This window comes from Marmota flaviventris, chromosome 1, assembly GCF_047511675.1.
Source record: "Marmota flaviventris isolate mMarFla1 chromosome 1, mMarFla1.hap1, whole genome shotgun sequence".
Lineage (NCBI taxonomy): Eukaryota > Metazoa > Chordata > Mammalia > Rodentia > Sciuridae > Marmota > Marmota flaviventris.
The window spans coordinates 114,184,303-114,203,064 of NC_092498.1; the positions used below are offsets into that span (position 1 = coordinate 114,184,303).

Below are 18,762 nucleotides of genomic sequence, written 5' to 3' on the forward strand. Positions count from 1 at the left end.
AAGGTCCATTGACAACTAAAAAATAAAATAAAAAGAAGAAGGTACAACATATGGGAAGTTTTTTATGAGCCTCCCAATTCAATTTTATTGTTTTTTGTGTATCTGTAATCTTCAAATTATTTATATATGTGTATGTATATATATATATATAGATAGATATAGATATTGATATTTTCTCTTTGCTTTATAGCTGTTAGACAAAATGCTGATCCAGTGAAAGTGATCTTATGAAAAGCCCAGCCCAGGAAAACCAGAAGTGGACTATTAGGATTTTAATTTTTGCAGAGCACGCTTGACCTGGATTTTTTCTTTTCTTTTTTGTCACTGTAATATGTCCATTCTTGACTCTTGAACTTCAAGCCTTGTTCCTTGAAATTCACCTTATTTTTGGACACTTAACTTTTTGAAGTCGTGATGTCTCGAGAGACGGATGCAGAGAGTCAACAGTCCCACAGCAGCACCTCCCCTCAGGCTCATGCCAGTGGTGTCTCTTCACAGGCCCAAGGTGGCTTCACTCAGTCCCAAGTCCTCTCCCCACAATCCCACGGGTCCTCACAGTCCCAAGGCACATCCAGCTCTTCTACCAGCACGGCACCCACCTCCAGCCAGTCCTCTCACTCCAGCTCCGGGACGCTAAGCTCCTTAGAGACAGTGTCCACTCAGGAACTCTATTCTATTCCCGAGGATCAAGAACCCGAGGAACCTGCCCCTGCCCCTTGGGCTCGATTATGGGCCCTTCAGGATGGGTTCACCAATCTTGGTAAGACCTTTGTTGTATGTTATTGTATACTATTCAGAAAAGCAATTACAGATGATTGTTGCAGTCCAAAACTCAGGACATTTCTGGCATGATTCTGGAGTTTGAAAGTGATGAAAGAAAAAAGAGCCACTGGTGGGTAGTGCACTGGCTTTTACTTGCTGTGGATTCCCTTCATTTATTCAAATATTAATGGGGCATTTGCAATATGCTATGCATCTGAAACTCTGAAGAGAGCTGTGGAACCTCTTACAGATTCCGCTCGGAGTGGCGGCGCACACCTGTAATTCCAGCAGCTCAGAAGGCTGAGGCAGGAGGATCACGAGTTCAAAGCTAGCCGCAGCAAAATCGAGGCTGCTAAGCAACTCCATGAGACCCTGTGTCTAAATAAAATACAAAATAGGGCTGGGGACGTGGTTTAGTGGCCACATGTCCCTGAGTTCAGTCGCTGGTATTAAAAAAAAAAATTGCAGATTCATGCAAAGTTGAAAACATTATTATCTAATCATAGAATCTTTGCCATTTAACCCCTGATGTGGTTTGATATAGCTTCAAAGTTGTTCAGAATAGGCATGGCTCTTGGGCTGGGGTTGGGGGACTCAGTGGTAGAGCGCTTGCCTAGCATGTGCGAGGCACTGGGTTGGATCCTCAGCACCACATTAAAAAAAATAAATAAATAAAATGAAGATATTGTGTCCAATTACCACTAAAAAAATTATTTAAGAATAAGGATGGCTCTTTTGTTGACTACCTGTTTTTTATTTATGTTTGTTTTTGGTACTGGAGATTGAACCCAGGAGTGCTTAACCACTAAGCCACATTCCCAGCCCTTTTTTTTTTTTATTTTGAGATGAGGTTCACCAAGTTGCTTAGGGCCATGGTAAGTTGCTGAGGCTGGTTTTGAACTGTGTTCCTCTTGCCTCAGTTTCCAAAGCCACTGGGATTATCAGGCTATTTTTTGTTTTGAGCCAGAGTCTCACTAAGTTGCCCAGTCTGGCTTTGAACTTGTGATCTTCCTGGCCTCAGCCTTCCAAGTTACTGGGATTATATGCATGTGCTACCATACCTGGTAAAATCTTAAATTTAGAAGTATATATTTGGAGTTATTTGTTCCTTTTTTTAAGCCATATTTTAAAGATATGCTTATAGACTTGGGTGAGTGAGAAACAGAAATGGTAAGAAAGCATGAAATGGGATGCATTAGTTTTAGTAGTCACAAAACATTCAAAGAGCCTAAGAGGGCTGGGGATATAGCTCAGTTGGTAGAGTGCTTGCCTTGCATGCACAAGGCCCTAGGTTCAATCCCTAGCACCAAAAAACAAAAACAAAAAAGAACCTAAGAGGGTGACCAGTAGATAATAAAAGTGTCCCCCTTCCCCACCGTATTGGGGATTGAACTCAGGGCTTTGTGTATGCTAACTAAGTAAGCATTTTACCACTGAGCTACATCCTCAAGCTCCAGTGGTAGAACACCTTTTTTTTTCCCCTCAAGTACTGGGGAAAAAAAAAAACAATTGTGTGAGAGCACTAATTTGAGGCTTTATTTCTGGACTCTGAATTCTGTTCCATTGATTTATGTGTGTATCCTTATGTCAGTACCAAACAATCTTGGTTACTGTGGCTTACTAAATTTTGAAATCCAGAAACATGAGTCTCAATTTGCTTTTCCAAGATTGAGCTATTCTGGATTCCTTGCATTGTCATATGAATTTTAAGTTTGTCACTTCCTGCAAAGAATGCAGTTGAGGGTAGTTGAGTCTGTAATTGGGGGAGTCTGGACAGCCTTACAATATTGTCTTCCAATCTATGAACATGGAGTATCTTTCCATTTATTTCAGTTCTTCTTTAATTTCTTTGAATAAAACTTTATAGTTCTCACTATACACGACTTGCACTTTAAAGAATTTATTCCCAAATCTCTGCTTTAATGTTTACCTTTTGATTGTGATAAAATCTAAACAGAGCAGCCCGGTTGTGACTCAGTGTGGTAGAGCACTCGTTTAGGCACTAAGGTACTGAGTTCGATCCTCAGCACCAAATAAAAGTAAACAAATAAAGGAATTCTGTCCCTCTACAACTACAAAACATTAAAAAAAAAAAAAGTATTGTATCCACATAGAACTAAAAAATCACACATAAATACAAAAAAAATCTAAACAGAAACTTTATGTCCACTGAACAATTACCAATTGCCCCTCCCCCAGCCACTTGCAACTCTAATCTACTTTGTGTCTCTGGGAATTTACCAATTATAGATACTTCCTGGAAATGGAATGATAACGCAATTGTTCTTTATTTCTGGCTTATGTCATACGGCATCATGTTGCAGGGTTCATCCATGCTATATCATGTGTTAGAACTTCCTTCCTTTCTTTCTTTGCTGGGCCTGAATCCCAGGGCCTTGCCCATGTTAAGCACAAACTTACTTCATCATGGAGCTTATACCCTCAGCCTTTTCTTTTTATGACTGAATAATATTTCATTGTATGTCTATCACCATGGTTTGTTTATTTATTTATTTGCTCTATGTTGGGGATTGAACCTGGAGCCACACATGCTAGGCAAGTGCTGTACCACTCAGCCACACCCTAGCCTCCCCAACTCCAGTCTTTTGTTGATGATCACCTGGGGTTATTTCCAGCATATAGCTATTGTGAATGATATTGCTATGAATATTACCAAACAAATATCTGAATCTCCTTTTTCAATTCTTTTGGTATATACCAAGGAGTAAAATTGCTGGATAATATGGAAATTCTTTGTTTAACCTTTTAAGAAACTGCCAAACTATTCTCCATAGTGATACATCTTTTTGGAGAAATGTTTATTTAGATCCTCTGCTCATTTCTTAATTGCTTCTCTCTTTAAAAAAAAATTAAAATTCTTGATGGGCTTTTATTTATTAATTGATTTATATAAATTAATAAATTGTGCTGAGAATCGAACCCAGTGCCTCACACATGCTCAGCAGACGCTCTACCACTGAGCCACAACCCCAGGCCATGATTGCTTCTCTTTTCATTATTGACTCGTAAGTGTTCTTTTATATATTCTAGATACAAGTCCTTTATCAGATATGTTTAGCAAATATAGTCTAACTGTCTCAGCCTTGTGTTTTTCATTCTCTTGATGATGTTCTTTGGTGTATGCAGACTTTTTAAATTTTGTTGACTTCCTTCCAATTTTTTTGTTTTTCTTTTGTTAATTGTGGTTTTAGCATCCTATGTAGGAACAGGGTACTTAGCCAGGGTTTATGAAAATTCATCACCTTTTTTTTCTCTTTGGGACTGTATAAGTTTAACACCTACAAGAAGTTTTTGATCCTGTTTTAGTTGATTTTATTTATGTTGTGAGATGGGGTTTCCAACTTCATTATTTTGCATTATACATGCAAATGCACTTTTATTATGCACTTTTCTTAACACTATTGTTGAAAACAGGAATTCCCCTCCCCCTCTCCCAGTTAATTGTTTTGAAGGGTTGTGGAATATTGATTGACTGTAAATGTGAGGGTTTATTTCCTTTTTTTTCCCCCTATTAATCTATATGCCTTTCCTTAGACTAGTACTACATTGTCTTGACTATGGTAACTTTATAGTAAGTATAAGTAAATTTTCTTTTATTTTTTTTTTGTACTGGGGATTGAACCCAGGGGTCCTCTACCACAGAGACACATCAAGGTCTCACTGAATTGCTTAGGGCTTGGCTAAGTTGCTGAGGCTAGCCTTGAACTTGGGATCCTCTATCTTAGCCTCCTGAGTCACTGGGACTACAAGGACAGGCCACTGTGCCCGGCAGAATCTTGTGCTTAATTTTCAATATATTCTGACTCTTCTAAGTCTTTGTTTTATTGCTAAGAATTTTAATGTGAGCTTGTTAATTTCTGCAAACAAATATAATCAGGGTTTTCATAGGGATTGTGTTGAATTGTAGATGGATTTGAAAGTATTGTCTCATAACATTAAGTTTTACTTTTTTGGTGCTGAGATTGACCCAGGGCCTCACACATGCTAGGTAAGCACTCTACCACTGAGCCAGATCCCCAGGCCATCAATATTAAGTCTTCCATTCTGTGAACATTTATATGGGTCTTTCAATTATTTTTCAGTGGCGTTTTGTAGTTTTCAGACTATAGGATTTGCAGTTCTTTTGTTAAATTTGTTTCCAGATGTTTTATTACTTTTTTACTATTTTAAATGGAATTCTTTTCTGAATTGCATTTTAGGTTTGTTCATTGCTAATATATAGAAGTACAGGTGATTTTTGTATATTGATCTTTTTTAGTAGAATGTTGAATCAAAGTGGTGAGAACAAATATCCTTGCCTTGTTTCTGATGTTAAGGGGAAAGCTTGCAGTCTTTTACCCTGAAGTGTGATGATGTCTCTGGGTGTTTCATGAGTGCCCCTTCTCAAGTTGACAAAGCTCTCTTCTATTTCTAGTTTTTTCGTCTCTTTTCTTTCCTTTTTCATTCATTCATTCATTCATTCATTCATTGTAAAGGGCTGTTGGACTTGTTAAAATTTCTTCTGTGAGGCAGGTGCAGTGGTGCACGCCTGTAATCCCAGTGGCTCAAGAGGCTGAGGCAGGAGGATCATGAGTTCAAAGCCAGCCTCAGCAAAAGTGAGGTGCTAAGTAACTCTGTGAAACCCTTTCTCTAAATAAAATACAAAATAGGGCTGGGGATATGGCTCAGTGGTTGAGTGTCCCTGAGTTCAATCCCTGGTACCAAAAAGACAAGGGCTAGAGTTGTAGCTCAGTGGTAGAGCGCTTGCCTAGCACATATGAGGCACTAGTTTAATCCTAAGCACTGCATTAAGAAAAAATAAATAAAATAAAGGTATTGGATCCATCTACAACTAAAGAAAAAAACACTCAAATTTACAAATTTATTAAAAGGATTAAAAAAAGAGTAATATGAACAACTGTACAACAAAATTAGGTGAAACAGATATTGAAATACACAGAAGTCTAAAGAGATAAAAATTATCAAATACTGGCACAAGGGGCTGCTTCAGCCTCCCATGCTGCTGGGTTTAACAGGCGTGTGCCACCGTGCCCAGCTTTTTTTTTTTTTTTAATTATAGCCATCTTTGTGGATGTGAAGTGACTGCATGTGTAATTTTGATAGATCTTTCCAAATTATTCTCGCTAGACAGTTGTATATAATTTGTATAAATTATGTTCTTCCTATGTTCAGTTGTTAGACCAGGACGCAAGAAAAGACCACTGACTCCAATTAAAATCAAATTAAAGCAAGCCTATTATTTCAACTGGCCGGGCTGCCTCTCCCTCCCAAAACGGCGGGAACAAGACAGCACCCCAGCTTTCCTGCAGCCCAGCTTTATAGCCCAGAAAGTTACACAAAGGGGCGTTACAGATAACAGAACTCTGACAAGCATCACACTAATGGTAGTTTACATGTTTTGCTGGCCCCAACATCAGAATTTATGAGGACCATTAGAGCCTCAGAGAGGGTCGTTGTCTGGCCAGGGAAGGCCAATATTTATGAGGTGTCACTAAAGTTTCAGAGAGGGCTGCTATTTGGTCAGAGAGCCAGGCATGGGTGAGTTCAAGGCACGGGCAGGCATTCCAAGCAGGTTCAGAATTTGCAGTAATTTATAGTAAAGCCGAAATTATCTTTTCATGGCTTTGTGGCAAGATGGCTCCCAATTTTAAGAAAAGATCAAGTTGGGTCTATCACAGTGTGTGAAGTACCTGCTCTTCCAGACTTCTCGCTAAAACTGTAGCATGAGACTTTTGGATTTTTATTAATCTAGTAGATAAAACATAGATACTTAATATATTTTTAGTTTCAATTTTGAGTTAACTTGGCCATCTTTTCATGTTAGTGCCCTTTGTATTTTTTTCCTTATAAATTGTTTCTTCATATCCTTTACTCATTTTCTCCAGGTTTGTCTTTTATTGATTTATAGAATCAATAGCTTCATTGGGGAAGTTAGTCCTTTGTGATATGAATTGCTGATAATTTCCTCATTGTCCCAGGTGCTGGAGCTATTTTTGAACCACTGGGGATTGAACCCAGGCATAATTTTCTTTTTTTTTTGAGAGAGAGAGAGAATTTTTAATATTTTTTTTTTTAGTTTTTGGCGGACACAACATCTTTGTTTGTATGTGGTGCTGAGGATCGAACCCGGGCCACACGCATGCCAGGCGAGCGTGCTACCACTTGAGCCACATCCCCAGCCCCCCAGGCATAATTTTCCACAATCCCTAGTCCTTTTATTTTTTACTTTGGGACAGGACTTGCTCAGTTGCTGAGGATCTTATCAGATTGCTGAGGGTCTCAGTAAATTGCCCAGGCTGGCCTCGAACTTGCAATCCTCCAAGTCTCAGGGATTACAGGTGGCAGGATCACACCTAGCTGGAGCTATGCTCCTATCAAGAGTCTCATGCTGCCCGCTAGGCTTTATGTTGTCCCAGGGGAAGGGGGGGTAACTTCCAGTCATGGCCTGTATGTAGAGTGAAATAAAGCAGGGTACATTATCCTAACAAGTGGGTGGTGAAATGGGAGGCTGCTTATATAGAAAACTGAATGAGAGATGATATTTGAGACCTGACACAAAAGGCAATAGGGAATGAGCCTTTTGAGTAGTTAGGGAAAGGCCACAGAACAAATTTCTCCTGGCTAGTGGGGCTGGGTGTAGCCAGCAAAGGAATAGGAATCCAAGGTGAGGCTGGAATGGAGGCGAGGCCAGACCCTGGGCATCAATCGGGCCATAAGGAAGAGTATAGTTTTTATATTAAATGTGGTAGGAAGCCTTAGGACGGGAATGAGCAGAAGTTATTATATAGTATTTTCCCAAGTCATTAAAATTACTAAGTTTTAATGACTGCATGTTGCTTCATGGTTATAGATTAGCCATCCCTTATTAAATGTTCCCCACCCATGCAAAGTTTTTTAATTATTTTGTTTTGGGGGGGTGGGGAGTCCTGCTGAGGATTGACCCAGGGCTTTGAGTATGCTAAGCATGCCTTGTGCTACTGAGCTATAACCTCTGGCTCCTCCCCTCGAATTTTTAATCTTATAAACTTTTGATAATCAAATTTATAGATTGCTACCTCAGGCTGTTTTCCTACAAGTAGATTTTGTGGGCAATTTTTAAAGGTGTTGATACTTGCAATGTAACAGCTCCAGCATGTGCTTTTGTATTGCAGAGTGTGTTAATGACAGCTACTGGTTTGGGAGGGATAAAAGCTGTGACTATTGTTTTGATGAACCACTGCTGAAAATGACAGATAAATACCGGACGTATAGCAAGAAGCACTTCCGGATTTTCAGGGTAAGTGGCAAATGTTCGTGTACTTGGGAGAGCTGGTAATCTGGTCATTGCTCTTGGATGTCTTCCAACTATAAATCCCGCTGTTAAACTTTGAAATAAAATGTTCTCTATTTTAGGAAATGGGTCCTAAAAACTCTTACATCGCCTACCTAGAGGATCACAGTGGGAATGGAACCTTTGTAAACACAGAGCTTGTAGGGAAAGGAAAACGCCGTCCTTTGAGTAACAATTCTGAAATTGCTCTTTCACTATGTAGAAATAAAGGTAACATTATTATCTTATGTTTACTGGATTTTCTTTCCCCTCCTGTGTAAAAGGAAAATTAATTTTGTGAATTTATAGGACACCATTTAAGTGAGTAAAATTCAGTTAGCATGCAAGATTTAATTCTGTTGCCCTAATTGCCTTTTTAAACCATGAAAAAGTTCTATCCAGACAGATTTTCTTAGGTTTGATTGGCTTTATTTAAAGCCATGTGTTGTCAATTGAATTATCTTATTGGTTAAAATAAATTACAGTTCTTAGATTGATTGTTATGCCATATCTGCTTTAGATATATGTGTTATTGTTGTTGGAGGCTATTAATTCATCCTCCTTCCCTCTCTCCTCCCTCGCTTCCTCTCTCTCTTCCTCCCTCATTCTTTCCTTTTAAAAATACCTTTATTTTGTTTATTTATTCTTATGTGGTGCTGAGGATCGAACCCAGGGCCTCGCACATACTAGGCAAGTGTTCTCCCGCTGAGCCACAACTCCGGTCCCATCTTTTCTTTCTTCATTTCTTCCATTTATGCATTTCTGCATACATTCTTTGAGCTCCTTTTACATGCCAGGCATTAGGCTGAGTGTTTCTCTAAGAGCTCAATTTAGAGCACTCAGCTTTCTGTTCTTTTTTTCTTTTGTGATTCTGGAAATCAAAACCCAGGGTCCATGCAGATACTCTGCCAGTATGTTACATCCCCAGCCCACCTTCTTGAATACCACATAGTTGTCTTGTGCAACTGAAGCTGTTGATTGTTATCAGGTAGCATTTTATAAATTTTATAAGACATTTTAAAAACATTCACTTATGAAATTTCATGAATATCATATCTAAAACAAACAGTTGTCACTTAGGGCAGAGTCTGGAAAGAATGATTGATAAGAAAAATTGATAATTGACCTGCAGAATTAAAAGTAGCTCATAGTGATTTCAAATCTTGGAGCAAGAGGAAAACTCTTTTTTAGTATTTATTTTTTAACTGTAAGATGGACACAATATCTTTATTTTATTTTTTGTGGTGCTGTGGATCAAATCTAGGGCCTCACACATGCTAGGTGAGAGCTCTACCGCTGAGCCACAGCCCTAGATCAGGAAAACTTTAAATCTTTAATTAATAAACCACAGAACTTCCCAGAAACCATCTGAGAGCAGAATGATTGGAGAGAGAGTATTTGTATGTATTTGTGTGTGTGTGTGCGAGAGAGAGAGAGAGAGAGAGAGTTTAAATATAGAGGTTCACATAAGCACTCTTACAGATTCTGATTCAGTAGTTCTAGATATTTAAAAAATCATAGCAGGAGCTGGGGTTGTGGCTCAGTAGTAGAGCACTTGCCTAGCACCTGTGAGGTACTGGATTTGATCCTCAGCACCACATAAAAACAAATAAATAAAATAAAGGTATTTTGTCCATTTACAACTAAAAAAAATATTTTGAAAAATCTCAACAAAGCCTGGCATGGTTGTACATGCCAGTAATCCCAGCTACTTGGAGAGACTGAGGCAGGAGGATCACAAGTTTAAGGCCTGTCTGGGCAGCTTAGTGAGACCCTGCCTCAAAATTTAAGGAGAGGTTGGGAGTGTAGCTCTGTAGTAGAGCATCCCTGGGTTTGATTCTTAGTACTGTGGTGGTGGTGGTCGGGGGGGAGTCCTTAAAAAGGTGATTCTTGTGCAGTCATCTTCAGACTGACATCTGGGAACTGTAACTATATTAAGCATTGTAAAGTGCATCTAATTATTTTTGGTGTGTGCAGTTGATCCTGGGACCTTGCGCTTGTAAGCACACACTGAGCTATCCGAGTCTCCAAAACTGCATTTTATGATTGACAGTTTTCCCTGTTTCTGATTACTTTGTGTTCTGTCTGATTCTTATAGTTGGGGCAACTGCAGTTTTTGCTTTTTTTGGTCACTTAGCTGAGGAACAGTTGGGACAACATTGGGTCTCTTCTGGTCAGGCAGTGTGCCACGTTTGGCCCAGTCATCTAAGGGACACCTTTTAAAATTTTTTCTCTTTTTTAAATAATGAGAAAAACTTTAATTTGTTTTATTTGACATAAAACTGTATGTATTTGTCACATACAATACGATGTTTTAGTATATGTATACAGCATGGTGTATATATGTATTGAGACATCACATGGTATCCCATATGTATGTACAGTTTTTATGCATGCCTGTAATCCTAGCAGCTCAGGAGGTTGAGGCCGGAGGATTTAAAATTCAAAGCCAGCCTCAGCAACTTAGTGAGACCTGTCTCAAAGTAAAAAAATTCAAAAGGGCTAGGGATGTGACTTAGTTGTTGAGCACCCCTGGCTTCAAGCTCTGGTTGTTAAAAAAAAAAAAAAGTATGTGAATATACTTAGTTCACATTGACCCCCACAATTACCTCACGTTATTAACATTTTTGTGTGTGATAAAAATACTTAAAATCTATTTTAGTGATTTTCAAGAAGATAGCATGTCATTATTAACTATGGTTGTTGTAGAACAGATCGATTCATTTTTTTTCTAATTTGAAGAAAGAGGTCATATAGGTCAAAGGTGGCCCTGATAATGTAGACCAAACAGGTGCTCTGTGAACTTGCATTTAGCCAACAGATGTTTTCTTTCTTCCTTTTTTGTTTTGCATTTTATTTCTAATTTTGTTTTATTATTATTTCTTGGCTCACAGACATTTTATTAGGTGTTTGCCAATTTTTATAACTTGAAAATTTAGATTTTTTTTTTTTTTAAAGTTGGCCGTGGCGAGCCTACAGACCTGCAACCTGGGGATCTGTAGGCACTGAGTAGAGGCTGCCTCCTTTGGTTGGGGGATTTGTTTCCCTGTTAAAATCCTCACTTCTCCATCTTAACCTTAAACTCAACCCAGCTAAACTTGGGTGCATTTCCCTTCCTGGTTTGTGTGGGGAACTGTAGTCTCTGAAGCAGACCTTGACATTTGAGGAGAAAAGCATTCTTAGAATCCCTCAAATTCCCCTATTTCAGATGCCACTGGAACCTATAAGTTCATAAATAGCCACAGGTATAAAGGGGGATTCATCCCTGGGTGGACATCAGGGAAGTGTCAGCTTCCACTGTCTTTTCCTCAGCCTGGAATCACGTGCACTCAGGTGACTGGGGTCTGTGCCAGAGGCTGGGTCTTTAGGTTGGTGTAGGGAGGGCCAAACCCTTCACCTGAAATCTCAGAAACTCAAGGGTCTTAACTAATTTCACTCTTTGAAAACATTATAGGGGGCCGGGGTTGTGGCTCAGTGGGAGAGCTCTTGTCTAGCATGCAGGAGGCACTGGGTTTGACCCCCAGCACCACATCAAAAACTAAATAAACCAAATAAAGGCATGTGTCCATCCATAACTAACAGTATTAAAAAACAAACAAAATACAACAACACAACATTATAGGCAGGTACAAATTTATGATTGGTGGCTTTGTAGAAATGAGATGTCTCATAACTGAATGCATATTTGGCATTGATGGGATTGTTGAATTATTAAATGAACAGTTTTATTTTTAATGCAAATGTTATATTGAGGGCATTTCAACATGTAGCTTTAAAATAGACGGTGATAATACTACAAAGTGTGGATGGGACAAGTGGAAATGTAGTGTTATGTGTTTCTTATGTACAAACTAGTATAAATTATATATTAAGGCAGAGTAAAATGTGAGGCCTGGGGACGTAGCTCAGTGAGAGTGCTTGTCAGCACACGCACAAAGTCCGGGTCTAATCCCAAGCGCTTGAGAAGCAGTACTCCTGCGGCTTGAATCTTGGGCAACTAGGAATGCATCCTCTAATCTGCCATTCGAATCTCCCTAAATGAGTGATTTTATTTTTTGAGATACAGCCTTAAAAATGTAGAAATAAAAGGGATTAGTTTAGACAATGCTATTTAACTTTACAAATAGGTTCAAGATGGTTTGTACCATAAAATACCAGATAGGTCAAGGTAGAGATGTCTGAGAGAGGATAATATGAGTGTGGTCAGTACTGGCCTGTTTTTAAATTAATTGCTTTTTGGTTCTGGGCCTATGGTAATCTGCATGGGTATTTTGTATTAGTGCAATTAATTAATATTCTGAGGTCGATGAATGTTATAGGTTTCCTATAGTATTGTGAGCTCAATGCTGTGTATTTCCATTGAAGGATGATATTTGATTATCATTTCTCAAGGGTTTTATAACATGCCTTTGCCTAGCTAAATAATTCCTTCAGGGTTATGTGTTAAATATAATCAAAAACATTTGTCTACTATTCCATATAACTATATTTTAGAATTAATTAATTTTCTAGTTGTTATGAATTAATAAGCACATTTCTGCCCTTTTTATCCCCTTAGTTTTTGTATTTTTGGATCTGACTGTAGATGATCAGTCAGTTTATCCTAAGGAATTAAGAGATGAATACATCATGTCAAAAACTCTTGGAAGGTAAACTTTTTTTCTTATATAAATTGAAGTTCACTTTTTTCCTATACGTTTGTCATTAGTTTTTCATTCCTGATTTTATGACATTCATAATCTATTCATAATATAGTTGTAGGGAAACTATTTGTGATAGGTATATTATTGATTGATATGATGATGATCAATTGAAATGAACTCTTTCCTTACAAATTTTATTGACAACTTTTTTTTTTTGGGTTCTGGGAATTGAACTCGGGGATACTTTACCACTGAACTACATCCCTAGACCTTTAAAGTTTTTATTTTGAGATAGGGGTCTCATTAAGTTACTTAGGGCCTCACTAAGTTGCTGAGGCTGGCCTCAAATTTGTGATCCTCCTTCCTCAGCCTCCTGAGTCACTAGGATTACAGGCATGCACTACCACACCAGGCTTGATGATAACTTTTTAAAAGCAGCTTTTAATGAACTATAATTCATATACCATGTAATTTGTCCTTTTTTTTTTTTTTCTTCTTCTTTTTTGTAGTCCTGGGCTCCTTGATACACCATAGTCCAGTACCATGCCCCTATCCCCAGGCCTAATTCATCCTTTTAAATTGGTTGTACAATTTAGCATGAGACTCTAGGTGCAATTCCCAGCATGATAAAGGGTACCATTTAGTGATTTTTACTATATTCACAGAGTTGTGAAACTATCACCATAATCAGTTATAGAACATTTCTATCACTTTCCCCAGTGTATATTTCTGCACTGTTCAGAATTTGTACCATCTTGGGACATGAAGTAATACAACTGTTGAATGTAACCTTGGGCAAAGTTCTCAAGATTTTCAGATTCAGACCCTTTATGCTCTTAAAAATTACTGAGGAAAGGGCTGTGAATGTGGTTCAGAGGGAAACACTTAGCTAGCATGAACGAGGCCCAAGGTTTTATTCCAGGCACTGAAAAATAATTTAAAAATAATAAATAAACCATTAAGGAGCACAAAGAGCTTGGTTTGTGTGGCCTAAATCTACTGATATTTCCTGTACTAGAAGTTGAAATTGAGATCAGGCATGGTGGCACACGCCTGTCTCCTAGCGTCTTGAGAAGCCATGGCAGGAGGATCACAAGTTTGAGGCCACTATGGGCAGGTGTTCAAACAAAAACGTGTACACAACAGCTTTATCACAGTGATGAATTCTCATTTTTTCATTTTTCTTTTGTTGCTTGTACTTAGAGTTTAAGGAACTATTCACAAAAGGTAGAAACACCCAAATAGATGTCTATCAAAAGATAGCTGGTTAAACTAGATGTGGTATTTCTACATAATGGTAGATCATTCAGGTATAAGAAGGAATGAAGCTGGGGGCAGTGGCGCATGCCTGTAATCCTAGCAGCTTGGGGAGGGAGGCTGAGGCAGGAGGATTGTAAGTTCAAAGCCAGCCTCAGCAATACAGAGGCGCTAAGCAACCGTGAGACCCTGTCTCTAAATAAAATACAATATAGGGCTGGGGATGTGGCTCGGTGGTCAAGTGCCCCTGAGTTCGATCTCTAGTACCAAAAAAAAAAAAAAAGAAAAGAAAGGAAAAAAGAAGGAAGGAAGTAGCCCGATGCTATGTTATGCCTGTGTGTGGCCTGAGTGTGTGTCCTAGCTCCCTGGGAGGATCACTTGAGTTATGGGTTTGAGACTAGCCTGAGTACCATAGTGAGACCCAGTCTCAAAAAAAAAAAAAAAAGAGAGAGAAAAAGAATAACTTGCTGATAGATGTTTCAAGGCCTAGATGAACCTTGAAAGCATATGTTAAGTGAAAGAAGCCAGACACAAAAGGCCACACACAGGGGACTGTGGATATAGCTCAGTTGGTGGAGTGTTTGCCTCACATGCACAAGGCCCTGGGTTCAATCCCCAGTACCCAAACATACATACATACATACATACATAAAGGCCACACAGGATATGACTTCATCGTTGTGACATATTCAGAATAGGCATATCAGTGGAGACAGCAGATTAGTGGTTGCTGGGGATGGGGAGAATGGGGAGTGACTGCTTCATTGTGTAACAGGTATGGGGTTTTCATTTAGGCTGATGAGAAAGTTCTGGAACTAGATGGTGGTGGTTGCAGAGCATTGTGAATATACTTCATGTGACCAAGTTGTAGACATAAAACAACTGGTAAATTGTCATGTATATTTAATAAAACAAAGTGTCTTGGTAAACCCCTCACCTCACTCCTTCAGAACCAACGGTAGTTATAGTAGTCTAATAATCCACTTCAGGCAGATAATGGATAATTGATACTTTGATGGCTGTTACCTTGGGTTGAGCCAGACTATGGAGAACTGATCCTACTTAGGATTAAGAGTGTGTTGCCTGACATCCTGGATAAGCATTGCTTCCTTATTAGTAGTATCCCAATTAATTTGAAATCCTTTAGGAGAGCAAGCAGGTTAATTGTGCAATACTTTTGAATTTGATGTAGAAAGCAGTTCTTGCTAAATCAACTGTTTATGTACACCTGCCCTCATACCCAAGGGCTTTATCTTTGAGCTACATCACGAGTCCTTTTTTATTTTGAGACCTCACTAAGTTATTGCGGGTCTTACTAATTCTGAGGCTGGCCTCACACTGTGATCCTCCTGCCTCAGCCTTCCATTGCTGAGATTACAGGCATGTGCCACCTATGCCCAACTCTACTTTCTTTTCTTTTTTTTTTTTGCTTCTGGTGCTGGGGATGGAACTCAGGGTCTTACACATGCTAGACAAGTGCTCTACCATGGAGCCAGCTCACCAGCCCCTCACTTTCCTTTTAAGACAGATAGTGAGGACAGAGAAATGTACCAACGAAAGTAATTCATGTACAGATTCTGTTTTCTTGTTTGGGGGGTTCCTTTTTGACCTGCGATGACTCTTGCAGTGGATGTCTCTGACTTCTGAGATAAATTTCTCATTTTTTTTATTGTCTTTCTGATCATTTCACAATTTGGGGCTGTAATAAGATTTATTCTGTATCAGCTCAGAACTGGTATTTGGAGCTGACTTAGTGTGGTTGGATGCCCCACTTACCTTTCACCTTGGTGAGGTTTCACTGTGTCCTCTGAAAATAGGGACAGTAAAAGGGTTGTTTATACAGACTATCTTAACTTCTAATGGTAGAGGAAGATTTGGGCACGGTGGGTCTCATGATTAAAAACATCCCCCATATCACTCTGTTTTTCCTTTTAGTGGTGCTTGTGGAGAGGTAAAGCTGGCTTTTGAGAGGAAAACATGTAAGAAAGTCGCCATAAAGATCATCAGCAAAAGGAAATTTGCTATTGGCTCTTCGAGAGAGGCAGTAAGTACCTGGGTTTCTGGCTGGGTAGCTCTGCTTTTTCTTTTTTTTGATACTGGGATTGAACCCAGGGGTGTTTGACTGCTGAGCCACATCCTCAGCCCTTTTTATCTTTTATATTGACACAGGGTCTGGCTAAGTTGCTGAGGCTGGCTTTGAATTTGCGATCCTCCTGCCTCAGCCTCCCGAGATGCTGGGATGACAGGCGTGCGCCCTTGCGCCCAGCTGCAGCTTTTTATAGCTTCTTCATAACATCCCCCAAATCATTGTGAGATGACTGTTTTCAGTCTCAGGAACAACTGACTGCTCAGACAGTAATTTGTGATTGTCAAAGAACATTGAAAAATTTAAGCATCTTTTGATTAATCTAGAAATTGTTACTTATAGATAATTTTGTTCCAATAATTTTTTATTGTTTATTCCAGTTCAAAGTTGTTGCAAGATTGTTTTTACCATATTTGAAATTAGAGAGTGACTGTTACAGTCTTATAGCTGTTTTCAGTTTTCCTTTCTCTTCTTTCTTGGTTCATATGAATTCATGTTTCTCAGTGGTTCAATTGTGTAGTATTCAGCTAGGTATTCTGCTTTTCCATGAATGCAGGATAGCATAGACTTTTCCCTTAGCACATTCATCCCTTGTGATAACTGACTCTTCATTTCATCAACTTTTTTTTTGGTGCCAGGGATTGAACTTGGGGGCACTCGACCACTGAGCCACATCCCCGGCCCTATTTTGAATTTTATTTAGAGACAGGGTCACTGAGTTGCTCAGGGCCTCGCCCTTGTTGAGGCTGTCTTTGCACTTGCAATTCTCCTGTCTCAGCCTCCCAAGTTTCTGGGATTATAGGCATGTGCCATTGCTCCTGGCTCATTTCATCAGCTTCTATCCTGATTTTTACTTTTGGTGTGCAGTCCTTTCAAAGGGTTAATTAAGCTACTCTTCTTTTTTTTTAATATTTGTTTTTAGTTGTACATGGACACAATATCTTTATTTTTATTTATTTATGTTATGAGGTGCTGAGGATCGAACCCAGGGCCTTGCGTGTTCAAGGCAAGCACTGTACCACTGCGCTACAATCCCAGCCCCTAATTAAGCAACTCTTATGTTCATAGGACAAATGAAAATTATTGAGGGTTATAGGGTTCTAATGAGAAATTAAAATAAAAACCTCAGAAAACCTCAGTATGAGCCTGTCACGAGTGCTACACTCCATTCTGACCACTGATTTTGACAACAGAGGTCAAAAATGTAAAATCCCCAGCAACCTCAAAATAATGTATCATTGTGGCTCATTCTACAAATTGGTGATCTTCTTTCTGACTCCAAGTTTTGAAGTATAAAAAACCAGGAGGCAAAGAGCAGTAGCAGTGTATGTGTTTACCCAAGGCTGGTTTTTTACCCACGCCTTTCCTACCTCGTGTGACCCAGAAGGTACTGGGGTTGTCCAGTGTCAGCAGAAGAGCAGCAAGGAATGTGCAGATGTGCTTTGCCTCCTTTAACTTGAAGTTGGGAGGCTGTGAGGAGGACTCTGTAAGGTGCTCTGGATGATCCTGGGGACAGATTTGTAGACTTTGTCAAAGTCATCCACAAAGAAGGAGCTGTCCCAACTTATGATGATTTACTCAGCCGTTTCTCTGGTTGGTCATTTAGGTAATTCCTAGTTGTTTGCTCTTTTGGGTAATGTACCAGTGAGTATCTTGTTATTTATGGGTTAGTTTTAAATTTATTTTTCCTTTTTTTTTAATGTATTATTTTTTTATTTAGTGAGAGAGAGAGAATTTTTTTTTAATATTTATTTTCTAGTTCTCGGCGGACACAACATCTTTGTTTGTATGTGGTGCTGAGGATTGAACCTGGGCTGCTCGCATGTCAGGCGAGCGCACTACCGCTTGAGCCACATCCCCAGCCCTTTTTTCCTTTTTTTTTTAAAGATATATTTTAGTTGTAGATGAACACAATACCTTTATTTAATTCATTTATTTTTATGTGGTGGGGATCGAACCAAATGCCTCACACATGCTAGGTAAGTGCTCTATCTCTGAAGCTATATCCCAGCTCTGAGTTTCATATTTTTAAATTTTAAAATATTGAAATTATTTCTCCATAGTAGCTATTCATTTAAATTTTTTTAAAAAATAATTTTATTTTATTTATTCATTTTTTTATATGGTGCTGAGGATTGAACCCAGTACCTCACACATGCTGGGCAAGTGCTCTACCACTGAGCCCCAGCCCCAGCCTAGTAGCTATTCATTTTATTACATTTTCTGCAGTCCACATTCACTGTAGAGGTGAAGTAGCCAAATACATTGATTGATCTGTCCACATGTGACTGGACAAAGTGATAGAAAAACAGCCCCTAATAATATTTTTCTTTGTGGTCAATTGTTTCTGGGTGGTCTTATTATTATTATTTGTAGTGCTGGGGATTGAACCTAGGGCCTTGTGCATGTGAGGCAAGGACTTTACCCAACTGAGCTCTATCCCCAGCCCCTGGGTATTATATTTTAACATTCTTTAAAGATCTTTTTCTTCCCCTCGAGACAATGCTGTTCTTGCATAGCAAGAGGAATTTCCTTTCTGTGTTCCCTTTGTTATGGATCTTTTCCCTTGTGATTCTAGATTTGCTTCCCATTTTGGGGAGAAGAAAATATCTACCAGATTGTTAGAACTGAGAGTAAAATTTTACTTCTTAGTTTCATTCTTTGAGTCAAATTGGACTCTTTGT

The 18,762-nt window shown here is 38.9% G+C and overlaps 1 protein-coding gene, 1 long non-coding RNA gene and 1 other non-coding gene across 4 annotated transcripts in view; 2 read left to right on the forward strand and 1 right to left on the reverse strand.

Annotated features, from left to right (window-relative positions):
- LOC114082416 (uncharacterized) overlaps positions 1–18,762 on the reverse strand; it is a 92,600-nt gene that overhangs the window by 25,404 nt on the left and 48,434 nt on the right. The gene's annotated exons all lie outside the window — the stretch shown is intronic.
- LOC114081662 (serine/threonine-protein kinase Chk2) overlaps positions 197–18,762 on the forward strand; it is a 40,179-nt gene continuing 21,613 nt past the window's right edge. Inside the window, exons 1-5 of the mRNA XM_071614924.1 lie at positions 197–760; positions 7,935–8,059; positions 8,176–8,323; positions 12,651–12,741; positions 15,928–16,036. Coding sequence (XP_071471025.1) covers positions 415–760; positions 7,935–8,059; positions 8,176–8,323; positions 12,651–12,741; positions 15,928–16,036 — 819 coding nt within the window. The 5' untranslated portion in view covers positions 197–414. The remainder of the gene's footprint in view (positions 761–7,934; positions 8,060–8,175; positions 8,324–12,650; positions 12,742–15,927; positions 16,037–18,762) is intronic.
- Positions 14,547–14,621, forward strand: Trnav-cac (transfer RNA valine (anticodon CAC)). Its single transcript has one exon. It is a non-coding gene; the product is annotated as a tRNA-Val (tRNA).